The sequence below is a fragment of the Doryrhamphus excisus genome, linkage group LG22 (genome assembly GCF_037039965.1).
Source record: "Doryrhamphus excisus strain RoL-2023G ecotype Guam linkage group LG22, RoL_Dexc_Guam_v1.1, whole genome shotgun sequence".
Taxonomy (NCBI): domain Eukaryota; kingdom Metazoa; phylum Chordata; class Actinopteri; order Syngnathiformes; family Syngnathidae; genus Doryrhamphus; species Doryrhamphus excisus.
The window spans coordinates 4,514,557-4,529,609 of NC_136378.1; the positions used below are offsets into that span (position 1 = coordinate 4,514,557).

At 38.7% G+C, this 15,053-nt stretch overlaps 1 protein-coding gene across 1 annotated transcript; it reads right to left on the minus strand.

Moving 5' to 3' along the window:
- Positions 1-4,270: 4,270 nt before the first annotated feature.
- Positions 4,271-13,675, minus strand: gfra3 (GDNF family receptor alpha 3). Its single transcript, XM_058063521.2, has 8 exons — positions 13,400-13,675; positions 10,745-11,041; positions 9,771-9,842; positions 9,305-9,659; positions 8,658-8,764; positions 7,696-7,830; positions 7,122-7,258; positions 4,271-5,100 (listed from the first exon to the last, which is right to left on the minus strand). The coding sequence occupies exons 1-8, from the start codon at positions 13,437-13,439 to the stop codon at positions 4,900-4,902; spliced, it is 1,344 nt and encodes a 447-aa protein (XP_057919504.2). The 5' UTR covers positions 13,440-13,675; the 3' UTR covers positions 4,271-4,899.
- Between the last annotated feature and the right edge of the window lie 1,378 nt (positions 13,676-15,053).

Below are 15,053 nucleotides of genomic sequence, written 5' to 3' on the forward strand. Positions count from 1 at the left end.
CCTTTGACACCACCCTTGTTTCTTCAGTTTACAGATAAATTTTAATACCTGGTACAATTAAATGTACATTTGTTTGTACCTATGTAATGACGATGACAAAAATGTTGGTTAAAAAAGGAGCGAGATGTAGGCTAACACAAAATGTTGCTAGCTTAATTCGTTGTAAAGATTAAGCTAACTGGTTCATTTCCACGACACGCAGCCAAAAACGGATTACATATTGACAACCTTTTCGTTTATACTTTCCTTTTTCACTCCCAGACACTACTTTAGTAGGCAAAAGCGGTAGAAAATGAATGAATGAATGAATGAAATTGAAAATACCGACTGACAGGTAAGAAGCACCCTGAAGGCCGTAGTGGATCAAACCATTTCTTATTACTGTAGGGGTGTTGAGTCAATAGACTGTTGGAGTTTACTTTTGGGAAATGTAGATCTTTGACTTTTAATACCAAATACAAGAGATTGTTTTAATCACTTTCTGACTATATAAAAAAAATCGTAACCAGATCACAAAATCATAGCATTATTATTATTATTTATGTACTTGGACCCCAGTTTGTCATGGGCCCTTGGAATTGTCATAACTTTCTAAATCAATAAAGTTATATTGTAAAGCTGTATTGTACTGTATATACTTCACATGTAGCCTGTGTCCCCCTCCCTCTATAATTTGATTAGCGTGTTCCCTTGTTGTTATCAGCCCTCATCAATGTTTTAGGAGCATTAAGAAGATACCAACCAGCGAGATACCTTCCCTTAATGCTTAAATGAACATTATGCTTCTGCATTTGCAGATTAAAAGCTTTACTTTGCTTTCTCCGCTTACTCATCCTCTCCTCCATTGTGTTTATCACCGTTCAAGATCAATAATCACACATTCAAAAGGTGCTTAATGTTTAACAGTGTGAGAGGGTGAATATATTAGTTTTTTTAGGAATATTATACAGTATGTAACTAGCTGCTGCCCACCTTGCAGTGCCTGAATGACTACTTTAGACCCCCAAATGACTAAATACACCCCTGAACATCATCATCTTTTCATCACCTGCAGGGATAATGGATGAGGAGGGTAGGTGCTGGGGAGGGAAGGGGGGGGTCAAGCTGTCATTCACGCAAAACATAAACTATTTATACATGACACGTGTCTTCACGCCTTCGCCAGGTGTGTGACTTGAAAAGAAGACGCATCTGAACGCATCATTCCGCTCCATTTAACATCAGTGCAAAAAAAAAAAAAGCGCCTTGAATCTCATGTGAATTAATTCAAAAACATGTTTAGTCATTGGTGTACAAAGTGCGGCACAGGGGGGGCATTTAGGCCCTGCGATTAATTCCTTAATTGGCCGGTGAAATATTCTTAACACCATATTAAACATGACAACACGTCAGAAGGGCTGCACGGTGGACGAGTGGTTAGCGTGCAGACCTCACAGCTAGGAGACCAGGGTTCAATTCCATCCTTGGCTATCTCTGTGTGGAGTTTGCATGTTCTCTCCATGTACTCCGGTTTCCAAAACATGCTAATGCTTAATTGGTGACTCCAAATTGTCCATAGGTATGAATGTGAGTGTGAATGGTTGTTTGTCTATATGTGCCCTGTGATTGGCTGGCAACCAGTCCAGGGTGTACCCTGCCTCTCGCCCGAAGACAGCTGGGATAGGCTCCAGCACCACTGCGAAAATGAATGCATTTTTATTTAAAAAAATTTTTATTAAAAAAAAACTGTATTATAAATGTATAAATGTATGATTCCAATCATTTTTAACATTTTCTTAAGTAAAAATTTATTAATTTGCACATTTATTGATAAATACAGAAAAGTAACCTAAGATGAGGCGGGTCTTGAATGAAATAATGACATCATTATTCTTGCTAATACCGCAATAAAATGCACAAAAATGTCATACCTGGAGGTGCTGTAGCATGTGTGAGCTGGAAGGTGCTTGTCACTGCCATCCGTCCATCATTCCACTATCCCGGGCATCCATCTTTGTTTACTGATTCAATTACCTGACACCCCCTCGTGACAGCTCTCTTAGTTTTCCTCTTTTCCTCTGTTTCTGTGTCTACGCCCTTATTTTGACACTACTTCCTTTGTTCCCCTCGTATGCTCTTAGTTTGGTACTCATTTCCTGTCTTGCCTCGTTTAAGCAGCAGTCTATGGGGCTTGCCTATTTGCCTATGTCTAAAGGCAAATATACATATGGCATGATGCAGGCAGGTTATAGGACAACCTTGGCACTTTCTAAACTTGAGGGCCTCTTGCTAGGTGCTAGCATGATGACTGTTAGCATGTTAGCATTTAAGCTAATTTACTCATGTCTAAAGGCAAATACACACATGGCATGATGTAGGGAGGTTATAGGACAACCTTGGCACTGTCTAAACTTGAGGCTCTCTTGCTAGGTGCTAGCATGATGACTGTTAGCATGTTAGCATTTTAGCTAATTTACTCATGTCTAAAGGCAAATACACACGTGGCATGATGTGGGGACACTATGGGACTACCCCAAACTTTTCCGGACCTGAGACTGTCTTGCTAGGTGCTAGCATGGTAGCCGTTAGCATGTTAGCATTTAAGATAATTTACTCATGTCTAAAGGCAAATACACACATGGCATGATGTAGGGAGGTTATACAACAACCTTGGCACTTTCTAAACTTGAGGCTCTCTTGCTAGGTGCTAGCATGATGACTGTTAGCATGTTATCATTTTAGCTAATTTACTATGTCTAAAGGCAAATACACACGTGGCATGATGTGGGGACACTATGGGACTGCCCCAAACTTTTCGGGACCTGAGACTGTCTTGCTAGGTGCGAGCATGGTAGCCGTTAGCATGTTAGCATTTAAGCTAAGTAACTCATGTCTAAAGGCAAATACACACATGGCATGATGTAGGGAGGTTATACAACAACCTTGGCACTTTCTAAACTTCAGGCTCTCTTTCTAGGTGCTAGCATGATGACTGTTAGCATGTTAGCATTTTAGCTAATTTACTCATGTCTAAAGGCAAATACACACGTGGCATGATGTGGGGACACTTTGGGAGTGCCCCAAACTTTTCGGGACCTGAGGCTGTCTTGCAAGGTGCTAGCATGGTAGCCGTTAGCATGTTAGCATTTAAGCTAATTTACTCATGTCTAAAGGCAAATACACACATGGCATGATGTAGGGAGGTTATACAACAACCTTGGCACTTTCTAAACTTCAGGCTCTCTTTCTAGGTGCTAGCATGATGACTGTTAGCATGTTAGCATTTTAGCTAATTTACTCATGTCTAAAGGCAAATACACACGTGGCATGATGTGGGGACACTATGGGACTGCCCCAAACTTTTTGGGACCTGAGACTGTCTTGCTAGGTGCTAGCATGGTAGCCATTAGCATGTTAGCATTTAAGCTAATTTACTCATGTCTAAAGGCAAATACACACATGGCATGATGTAGGGAGGTTATACAACAACCTTGGCACTTTCTAAACTTCAGGCTCTCTTTCTAGGTGCTAGCATGATGACTGTTAGCATGTTAGCATTTTAGCTAATTTACTCATGTCTAAAGGCAAATACACACGTGGCATGATGTGGGGACACGATGGGACTGCCCCTAACTTTTCGGGACCTGAGGCTGTCTTGCAAGGTGCTAGCATGTAGCCGTTAGCATGTTAGCATTTTAGCTAATTTACTCACGTCTAAAGGCAAATAGACACATGGCATGATGTGGGGACACTATGGGACTGCATCAACCTTTTCGGTACTTGAGGCGTTCTTGCTCGGTGCTGGCACGGTAGCCGTTGGCACACCGGGCCCAAGGTTCACAGCACAGGTGGCAAGCCCATCAAAATTTCCGCGGGAATTTTTGAGTTCTTATTAAACTGCAAATGTATTCGCCGTTCCACTTTCTGTTCCTTGCCAACGCCGAGCATCTCCAGTTTACGGTGGTTTGACTGCGTTGTTACATAAATTACACAAATGTTTGAATATAAGGATGCCATTGGACCCTGGTTCTTAGACTCTACAGGTCTATGACATTAGAAGGGACATTGCAAGGGAGGGCGAAACGAGAAACGAGCTTCTTGGGAGAAAGAAGTTTGAATGAGACCACTACATTATTATGGTATTATGTTATTATTATTATTATCTTATGATATGCTTATGTTATTGTTATGGCTGGAGTACATCCTTTCATGTTCAAATTCTGTTTGAATGGTAAATACACACACCTTTTCTTGATAAAAATAAGAACAGTAATGCCTTGTTTGTTGATTGTATTTTTTATTTGTTCCAGACCCAAACATTATAAGTGAATTTCCACAAAGTAGGATTCTTTATTTGTAAATGAAATCTTTTCATAGAGCATAAAAAACCTTCTAAATAGCTTTTAACATTATTAGAGCCCTCTGGACATGAAATAACACCCCTACATATACTTCAAATGTTTAATTTATCGAAAAAATTTGTTTAAATATGCATATGTTTTGATTAATAATAAGCCGTTTTCAAGCACAAAACAGCAATGATTGATTGATGAATATATATTTTTGTATATTGATTTTTACCACCACATTTCTGTATGGTAACTATTATATAAATAGCATTGTTTTCCCCAACAATGACAGATCTTGACAATGTTTCTTCAAAGCTTTCAATGTTCCTTCTAGTGTGTATTTATCAAGCAGAGAGCACAATAGGGCAGTCGGACGGTTTTGTGCGGAATGAATGGATCATGCTGCTTGAGAATAAACACGTGGGGTAAAAATACAAGACAATGTGATGCTCCGCACCTGGAGTGAAGGGTTTCTGTACACGTTACACGCATCAATCCAGCATTTTCACCTGTCCGGCTTATGAATATCAGTGTAGACCTCTGTCCTCTCTACATGTCGTCGATCTTTGCTCTATTGCCAAGTCAGTGCAGCACAAATAAGCAGAAGGAAGAGTTGCAAGGAAACAACAACGGGGACAGCCACCCCAGCGACAGAGGGTCCCAGGTGGGTGACGGTGGCCCTCTCCAAGTACTGCGGGATGACATCGAATTGACCTCCTTCATCTTGCTCCTTTCTTTGTTTGGATTTGTCCTTTTCCTCGTTGTACACCACCTGATGAGCAGGAACTAGAGTTTAGTTCCAAATACATAACTTTTATACATTTTCATTCACCACCTTTTCTATATTAAAGAGCATCTGTTATGCTTTTTCCACTTTTCTGACCATCAAATGTTGTATTCTCTTGTTAGAAATGAGGTTTTCGTATTTGGAAGTGAGTCCTGAAAGAAGTTTTCTGTTCTACTGACATCAATGCAATTCTTATATGGGCTGCAGGTTGCCTGCACTCAGTAGATGTGAACCTAGTCTCCAGAAGTCCTCGGGAGCGCTTGAGAGTGGGCATTTGTTGAGTAAATGAAACTGTTTGGGTTGGAAGTAGGAAGTCAGTGGGAACACTGCAGAAGGAGGTGCAGAATCTGGAAGATCTTGAAAGCTTTTTATGTTATTGTGTGTAGCAGCTCTAGAGGAGTGCAATACAAAGCACCGAAAATGTGCCTAATATGAGCAACCGTCTAGAACAGGGGTGGGCAAACTACAGCCAAGGGGGCCACATGCGGCCCACCAAGAGTTTGAATCCGGCCCGCCAGTTGCTTTCTAAGTATTTCAACTTTTAAAATACAAACTGGCAGATCTCACAGCTAGGAGACCAGGGTTCAATTCCACCCTCGGCGATCTCTGTGTGGAGTTTGCATGTTCTCCCCGTGCATGCGTGGGTTTTCTCCGGGTACTCCGGTTTCCTCCCACATTCCAAAAACCTGCTAGGTTAATTGGCGACTCCAAATTGTCCATAGGTAGGAATGTGAGTGTGAATTGTTGTTTGTCTATATGTGCCCTGTGATTGGCTGGCGCCCAGTCCAGGGTGGACCCTGCCTCTCGCCCAAAGACAGCTGGGATAGGCTCCAGCACCCCCGCGACCCTCGTGAGGAAAAAGCGGTAGAAAATGAATAAATGAATGAATGAGTTTGGTGTGGTCTGATGTTTAAAGTGCTCCTGAAAAATGGGACAAATGAAATGAGACAAATAATGTATATGTTAAATATATGTTCTGGCCGCCCGTGCAATTTTGTTAACTCAATGCGGCCCACAAGTCAAAATATTTGAACATCATCAAAGAATTCAGTATGGTTTCAGTTCATTGACGTCTGGCTGGTTGATGGCAGCAGTGTGACTTCTCCCTCTCCAGCCACCTCCAACGGGAGCAACCTTAGACCCTTCATTTCCCCTGTGGGATCACACTCAAGGGATCAATAAAGTTCTATCTAATCAAATCTAATCCCTAGGTCACCCTGGAGTCTCCTCTGAGACCCATAGTCCGTCTCTGCACGCTCACCGTTTGAGGTGTTGAGCCCAACATTTGGGTACCGGCAACAGGGATGCTATCTGAGACACATTCAAGGCTAAAATGTGATCATGTGTACACTCTAAAAAGTCATTCAGAGTATCTATTGACACCACTTGATTTAATACATAAATGCAATGTAAAAAATGTAATTAATTGATTTAGATACACTTTCTAAGTTGCTAACTTTATTTTTTAAGTTATGTTCAAATAATAATATTGGCTATTACATGAACTTAATTTAGAATGTCATATACACTCAAATTTTATTGTTGGTAAGCTTAAAACAAAATTCAAGTTGCCATGACTTAATAAAATTTGCTTGGTAATATAATATACACACACACACACATATATGCTATATATAGCATATATACGTATATATATATATATATATTAAGTTACTGCTACTTAAAAAGCTGTTTGCATTGTTATTATAATTAAGTAGACAACAAATTAAACTACTTTGAATAAAATGATGAAGTCAGTTGACCTAACATTTTTTTGAGTCACAAACTTAAAAACTTGTCCTTATGACAACAATTATTCAGTAAGCATTACTTAAAATAAGCTTTGAGTGAAGAGGAAAAGCTCATTTGTGCAATGCAATATTGTTTGTTGGTTCAAAGCAATTTCAAATTAAGTTGAAATTAACTAAGAAAGACTAATGGAAATTGTTGCGTTGATTTTTTTCTTTTGTTGAGGCTAAACATTTATTTTTTGAGTGTATACTCACAATGTGTTGGTCAGAGGGTACATGGGTTTTGCTCAGCATGACATCTTCCTGAACCAGCGGGGAGGGTCTAGGAGCAGGAGGGGGCGTTACATCTCCAGGCAGAGAGCCAGGGTTCCCCATCCAATTGATGGAATTACCTGCATGGAGACAAAAAACAAATCATTTTTTTTCTCTCTCAGTGTGCGCTCAGAGTGCGCTTTACTGGCCAATGTTGTGAGTAGGTGTGAAGCTACATATATCTTTGGCGGCTTTATTGTTTCAGCTGGAGGCAGCTTGATAAATGAGTAAGGTTTATGGGAAGTGCATAGGCGTACACGTCCGGGCTAGTTTGGACGTGAAGATCTGTGTACATTGACAGCATTATTTATAAGCAATGGTGGGAGTAACGGTGTTAAAAATAACAGTTATTAACCCTGTTATTGTTTTCCAGTAACACATACACCGTTAAATTAAACTCTACTCTGACCTTAAAGGGGGCATTTACAAAAATGCTAAACCAGCCATCCACGGGTTCTTGACCCCTGTGTCTTAGTGTATTGTCTTTGGGTTGTGTGTTGTATATTTGGACACTCACGCAGGCAGGTGTTGTGCGTGAACATGCGTTGCAATCTCAGACATTCCTGCCACTGGTTGCCGCTGCCTTTACAGTTGCAAGACAGTGAAACATCTGCAGAGTCGTTCCCAATGTAGTTTGGAGTCATGATGGTACCTAAAGGTCAAAGAGTCATTGCTTCAAAAGTATGTACATGGATGACTAGACTTCTTAGAACTAGAACTGGAGTCATCTACAGATCGTAAAATGTAATAAAAACGCATTAATGACACCGTTTTATGATTTTAAACCCGGTCTAGTTTGAAAACCACAGAAGAAGAGAAGTCTAGGTACTGTGCCATAATGAATGTTGAGCCACTGTTGCGTAATCCAGTCCAGGCACAGTTGTTGTCGTACTAGACCAGTTCTAAAGTGGTCTCAATGTTTTATTGCATTTTTACAAATAGAAATATTCCACTAATCAGAAAGTGTGTTTTTGTGAATCATTAATCTATCCAGTCCAGATCTGAGAAGTCTGTGTACAGCCTTTTTTTTTAACTGCACGTGTTCTCATATGGTCTAAATGGTGAAAAGACGATAAACGATTTCACAAATCAGAATCCTTGTGTCATAATCCAGTTCAGGTCTGAGAAGTCTAGGCACAGTGGTTTTTTTTTTTAACTTAAATCAGGTCAAATCTAATCAACATGAATTGATTGTAATTTTTGATTAGATTTTTGATTTGATTCAGATTTGAAATGTCTAGTTAAAGTGGTTTTTAAACTGAATCTGGTCTAATGTGGTCTAGAAGCTGAAAATATTTTCAAATGACTGTTTAGCATGTGTGCCATAATCCAGGTCGAATGTGGTTTGTGTGAGGTGTGTCTCCCTGAGGGACGCCAGATTACTATCATGTGTAAATGCAACAATTTTGTACAAATTCTAAGAAAAATGAATCAATTTGTTATAAACGTAATGTAAACAAATGTAGAGGGTATCCATACCGATGAGTCCTGCATAGGCTCGAAGGCAGAGACCTGCTGAGTCTCTGAGACAACCGTTGCTTGTTGTTGATGGCTGGCAGTTCTGAAGGAAATCGGCTAATCTTGACCTGGAAACATGAAGGTGTGTTTGTGAGCGTGAACATAGTAATTTTGTAATTTTGTTTATTGTGGTTAATTGCACAATAGGAATAATATTATACGGGTATTCTGATGATCATGACTAGTAATAATTAGGTGAAATAGTATCATTTGTCACAGCACACTACTGTGTTGTTGAAAAACTGGATTAGAGCACTATGTTCTTCTAAATATGTTTTTTTAACATTACTAGAGCCTTCTAGACTTGAAATAACATGACTCAAAATTGACCATACTTATGAAGGTGAGTGTGCAATTGGCTTTCGACCAGGCTCCAGCATAGAAGATGGATGCAGGGGGAGTTCAAGTATCCTGGTGTCTGAGTGAGGTGCAAGAAGATGCTGGAGCCATCTTGACTGATTTACTACCCAAAGCTTGTGAGCATAGAAGAGGGGATGAACGTAGCTGGATCGCTACATCGAGAGCTTCCCTCACTCCCGAGATACTTCAACTCCTCCACAATGTCTGAGAAGCATGGATTTAAAATGGTTTAAAATTTAAAAACCAACCTGCAAAGAGCATCCTTGCGGCAAAAGCTTTGTAGGTGGAGGCAGTTGGGTTGCAAGTCGTCCATCTCCTCATAGGCACAAGAAGGTACGATGGTTTTCCTCCTCCTTTCGCCACATAGAGTGTTGGTGCACGGGCAGAACAGGACACCAAAGCTGTACTCCTCTGGTACTCTCTCCAAGAACCGCCGTAGCGCCCGGTGACACTTGTGCTGGTTACATCGATCGCTTCCTGGTACCTTCTTGGTGCAGGCCAGAACGTACTCGGATCGCAAAGCACCACACTTCTCATACAGGCCGCAGTCCTGAGCTGCTTTTAAGCATTGGTTTTCCACGTCTACTTGCAACAATGTTGAAGCTGGGCAAAATGTATGACACATATACAATATATGACAATATATGATACTTTCTCTAGAAGTGCCATTACTAGGACCACTTTACTGCAAAAACATGTCAAAGTGTGTTTTACCTGCCACTAAGGAGGCCATACGAGTATCCATTTGTGTGTTGTCATACGGAGATATTTCCATGTCATCCTCCACTGGGGAAATAAGTCCCATGTTAATCCCTAGAAACTATAATAAACAGTTTTACAGTGAATCCATACAAACACATGACTTGGATTGAAGTAACTACTGTAGGATAATCTGATCATCTAGGCGGCATCACAGCTAGGCGACCTGAGTTCAATTCCACCCTCGGCTATCTCTGTGTGGAGTTTACATGTTCTCCCCGTGCATGTGTGGGTTTTCTCCGGGTACTCCGGTTTCCTCCCACATTCCAAAAAAAACATGCTAGGTTAATTAGCGACTCCAAATTGTCCATAGGTATGAATGTGAGTGTGAATGGTTGTTTGTCTATATGTGCCCTGTGATCGGCTGGCGACCAGTTTAGGGTGTACCCCGCCTCTCGCCCGAAGACAGCTGGGATAGGCTCCAGCACCCCGCGACCCTCATGAGGAAAGAAGCGGTAGAAAATGAATGAATGAATTTTTGTGTTTTTTTTAAAGACCTCCACATAATGTAAATGTCTACAAAAATGTACCAAATTGGGCTGCGCGGCTAGGAAACCCGAGTTCGATTCCACCCTGGGCCATCTCTGTGTGGAGTTAGCATGTTCTCCCCGGGTACTCCGGTTTCCTCCCACTTTCCAAAAACATGCTAGGTTAATTGGCGACTCCAAATTGTCCATAGGTATGAATGTGAGTGTGAATGGTTGTTTGTCTATATGTGCCCTGTGATTGGCTGGCCACCAGTCCAGGGTGTCCACCCCCTGGCGAACCTCTTCAGGATAAGCGGTAGAAAATGAATGAATGAACAATGATAATAGTTCCATAGGTATGAATGTGAGTGTGAATGGTTGTTTGTCATTTTAGCTCTGGGTTAGAATTGAAGGTATTTTATGTTTTTCACATTCACTAACCTCCGCCGGTCCCTGACTGACCTTGCAGCAGATGTACTCTCCAATATATCTGCAAGCACTGCTCCTCCTTGCGGAAGCCACGATGACACTTGCAAGCTGACAAAGAAGGCTGTTTGGCCAGCAGAGCATCCTGTTGTTGAAGGCACTCAGTCACTGCCTGCTCCCCCATTGGTGCCACAGACGTATCGGCGGTACACAGCTCCAAGCCCTGGTACAAGTCTTTGCATTGGGGGTCCATAGAACACTCCACATGAGCTTCAACGCAGTTAGTTGCAAAGGCAGCGAAAGTGATGTTGGGAACTGGGAAAGGCAATACACCTATAAGGAGAAGAACATGCAAGATATTGATGATATTGCTACCCTGGAGGAGGGGAGGATTGCGGGGGGGGGGGGGGGGGGTCATCATCAGGGAGTGGTGTTGAAGTGGGGGTTGCTGTGGAGACTTAGAGGGTGTCAAGGCAGCGTGAGTAAGAACAGCAGGATGGGGTGAGCTCAAGCCATTTCACTTATTAGTTCTATTCAGCCTGTGCACCTGCTGTCGATGCTCCTTTTAGGTCGTGTTCACCAAAAGCTTTTGTTCATGACCATTTTGGACAAGCTGTCCGCACAGGATTGTATCAGGAAAATATGTATGACCCCACAAAAGACATAACGATATATAAACAATGTGACACAGATAGACAGATATTGGCGGGGTCGGTGAGCTCCATCATGAAGTAACGCTGTGAATGTGATCATGAAAATTTGTGTGTACTATATAGAATAAGTCAAGTACAGGAAGTTGAATAGCTGTGAAATAAAAGTGTTATTTTTCTGTTTTCTACAAAAAGTTACAATTTTTACAAGAATAAACTTGAAAAACTTGAGAAAAATAATGTCATTTTAGCAGCAGAGAGTGGAATTTTTTTTAGGGCTGTCAATCGATTAAGATATTTGATTGCGATTAATCACCTTTTGTCTATAGTTAACTCACAATTAATTGCATTTAATCACAGATGGAAATAAGAAAAAAAAACAGATGGAAATTTTCATCTATAATAAGTAGGGGAAATATCTTTGTGTTAAACAATTCGATGTGCAACTACAACAATAATTACATCCAATTTTATGAAAAGGGATATCAATTTGGGAACTATTGGCCATTATTTTAAAAAATACAGTCAGCAAGCATATTTTTGTATTACTATTTTTCTTTATTATTAGCATATTAGCTCTAAAAACTAAATGTTAGCTCTAAAAAATAAATGTCATTTTAGCAGCATAGAGTGGAATTTTTTTTGGGCTGTCAATCGATTTAAATATTTGATTGCGATTAATCATATTTTGTCTATAGTTAACTCACAATTAATTGCATTTAATCACAGATGGAAATAACTTTTTTATCTATAATAAGTAGGGGAAATAGCATATTAGCTCTAAAAACTCACCCATAGATGTTCAGAAAATACAAAATGTGAGCAAGTGAGACCTCTCACATATTTTTGTTTATTTGTGTCAGCTGAAAATAAGATTTGTTTATTTATGATACTGGTTTTAAATTAAATTTAAATTAAATGTTATATGTTTGTGAGTAAAAAGCCTATTTAGGGACATTCAGAAAGGATTGTTATTAAAGAATTGCCTCAATACACATTTCCTTCATGAAATGTACAAATGAAAATTTCTAAAAAAAAAAAAGTCCTAATATTATAAGAAACAAATAACATGTTGTCTCTTTGCCTTTTTGTTTTTTGGTTTGGTGCTGTTTGTTTCAAATAGTGTATTTTTTCCGTACTTTCTTCTTCTACTTTCTGTACTAACTTCCTTCCATACCTGGTCCTCATCTCGCTTTTTTTAGTAATTAATTCTTTTTCCTCCATGTGCATTTGAATAAAGATGTATTTTTTTTCCAAATCAGTGTCTGAAATACAAAACAAAATACATATTATACTACTGATTCCATCACAGCATTCAAAGTCCAGTGGAGTGAAAGTGTCCATCAATGGTCGCATGCTAAAAAAAATTAAAGCTAACCTGCATTATTATTAGTAGTAGTAGTTGTAGTATCTCCTTACATTACACCTTTTTACTTTTCTCAACTTTTGTTGTTGTTTTTTTCTTGTATGTTATTAATATTAATATTAATTCATAAAAAATACGCTGGAAACGACAACAAAAAGCTGCTGCCGATAAATGGTCCACATGAAGAAGAATAATACTACTAATAATGATTAGTATTTGTAGTACTGTATGGACATGGAAGTTGAGTTGCGAAGTCATGTGGTGTAGAATACAGACTATATAGAATGCCTTGTCGGCATATTTGTGTCTGACCACAGCCATTACCAAGCAGTAAATGTAAAAGTCAGCACTCATTAAACATGCTGAAAATTTAATGTGTTTTATCTCAACCTTTTTTTTTGTTTTTTTTTTGTAGGGGGGGGGGGTTGAAGACTTTTTTAATTTTGTTTTCCTTCTATCTTGTTTTAGTTTCTTTTCAACATATTCAAGGTAAATTAATTGTGTGATATCAACATTGTGGTGCTATACTGCTTCATTCCTCAATCGATGTCAATGACGTCATCATTACTAATAATGTTTGTTACAATGAAAGATAATTATTCCATGGAAATTAAACCTACAGTACTCGGGGAAGCCAAAAATATGAGCATAAAGGAATAGAATTATGGAACCTACCGGAGGAGAAAAGAACAAACAGAGTCCCAAAGAAAATCATGTTGTGTTGGAGATGAGGACTTCAACTGGGACTCGGTGAGCTGTTAGCTAGTCGGGTAGCACTCACGTGCGCCCCCGTTCGAGCTGGTCTTGGTCTTCTTGGTCTTCTTTCAAACTGTTCGACCTTTGAATCCGTGTTAAAAAAAAAAATTAAAAAGATGAAAAAAAGATGTGAGAATGTTTCGCCGAAGATGTGAAAAACACGACTTGCTCCTGATGATCTTCCTCACCAGTCTGCTCACGAGGTCCCCTTCATCATCATCATCATCATCATCATCATCATCATCACGCCATCCCCCTCTTCTTCACACCTTCGATACTTTAAGAACTCATAGCCTATTTTCCTCCTCTTAATTCATCTTTACACAAGAACGCCAACTTCAAACTCCATGTAAGGTGAAAAATTTCTAAGCTTAAAATCATAAAGTTTTTTTAAGTATATAAAAGCTAGCATATCTATTAGCATATGTTTAGCATGTTTGCTACATGGACCACAGTATTTGCTACTTACACTATTTTATTTTTGTAAGCTTAAAATCATAAAGTTTTTTTTTTAAGTATATAAAAGCTAGCATATCTATTAGCATATGTTTAGCATGTTTGCTACATGGACCACAGTATTTGCTATTTACACTATTTTATTTTTGTAAGCTTAAAATCATAAAGTTTTTTTGAAGCATATAAAAGCTAGCATATCTATTAGCATATGTTTAGCATGTTTGCTACATGGACCACAGTATTTGCTATTTACACTATTTTATTTTTGTAAGCTTAAAATCATAAAGTTTTTTTGAAGTATATACAAGCTAGCATATCTATTAGCATATGTTTAGCATGTTTGCTACATGGACCACAGTATTTGCTATTTACACTATTTTATTTTTGTAAGCTTAAAATCATAAAGTTTTTTTGAAGTATATAAAAGCTAGCATATCTATTAGCATATGTTTAGCATGTTTGCTACATGGACCACAGTATTTGCTATTTACACTATTTTATTTTTGTAAGCTTAAAATCATAAAGTGTTTTTTTTAAGTATATAAAAGCTAGCATATCTATTAGCATATGTTTAGCATGTTTGCTACATGGACCACAGTATTTGCTATTTACGCTATTTTATTTTTGTAAGCTTAAAATCATAAAGTTTTTTTTGAAGTATATAAAAGCTAGCATATCTATTAGCATATGTTTAGCATGTTTGCTACATGGACCACAGTATTTGCTATTTACACTATTTTATTTTTGTAAGCTTAAAATCATAAAGTTTTTTTTAAGTATATAAAAGCTAGCATATCTATTAGCATATGTTTAGCATGTTTGCTACATGGACCACAGTATTTGATATTTACACAATTTTATTTTTGTAAGCTTAAAATCATAAAGTTTTTTTGAAGTATATACAAGCTAGCATATCTATTAGCATATGTTTAGCATGTTTGCTACACGGACCACAGTATTTGCTATTTACACTATTTTATTTTTGTAAGCTTAAAATCATAAAGTTTTTTTTTTTAAGTATATAAAAGCTAGCATATCTATTAGCATATGTTTAGCATGTTTGCTACATGGACCACAGTATTTGATATTTACACAATTTTATTTTTGTAAGCTTAAA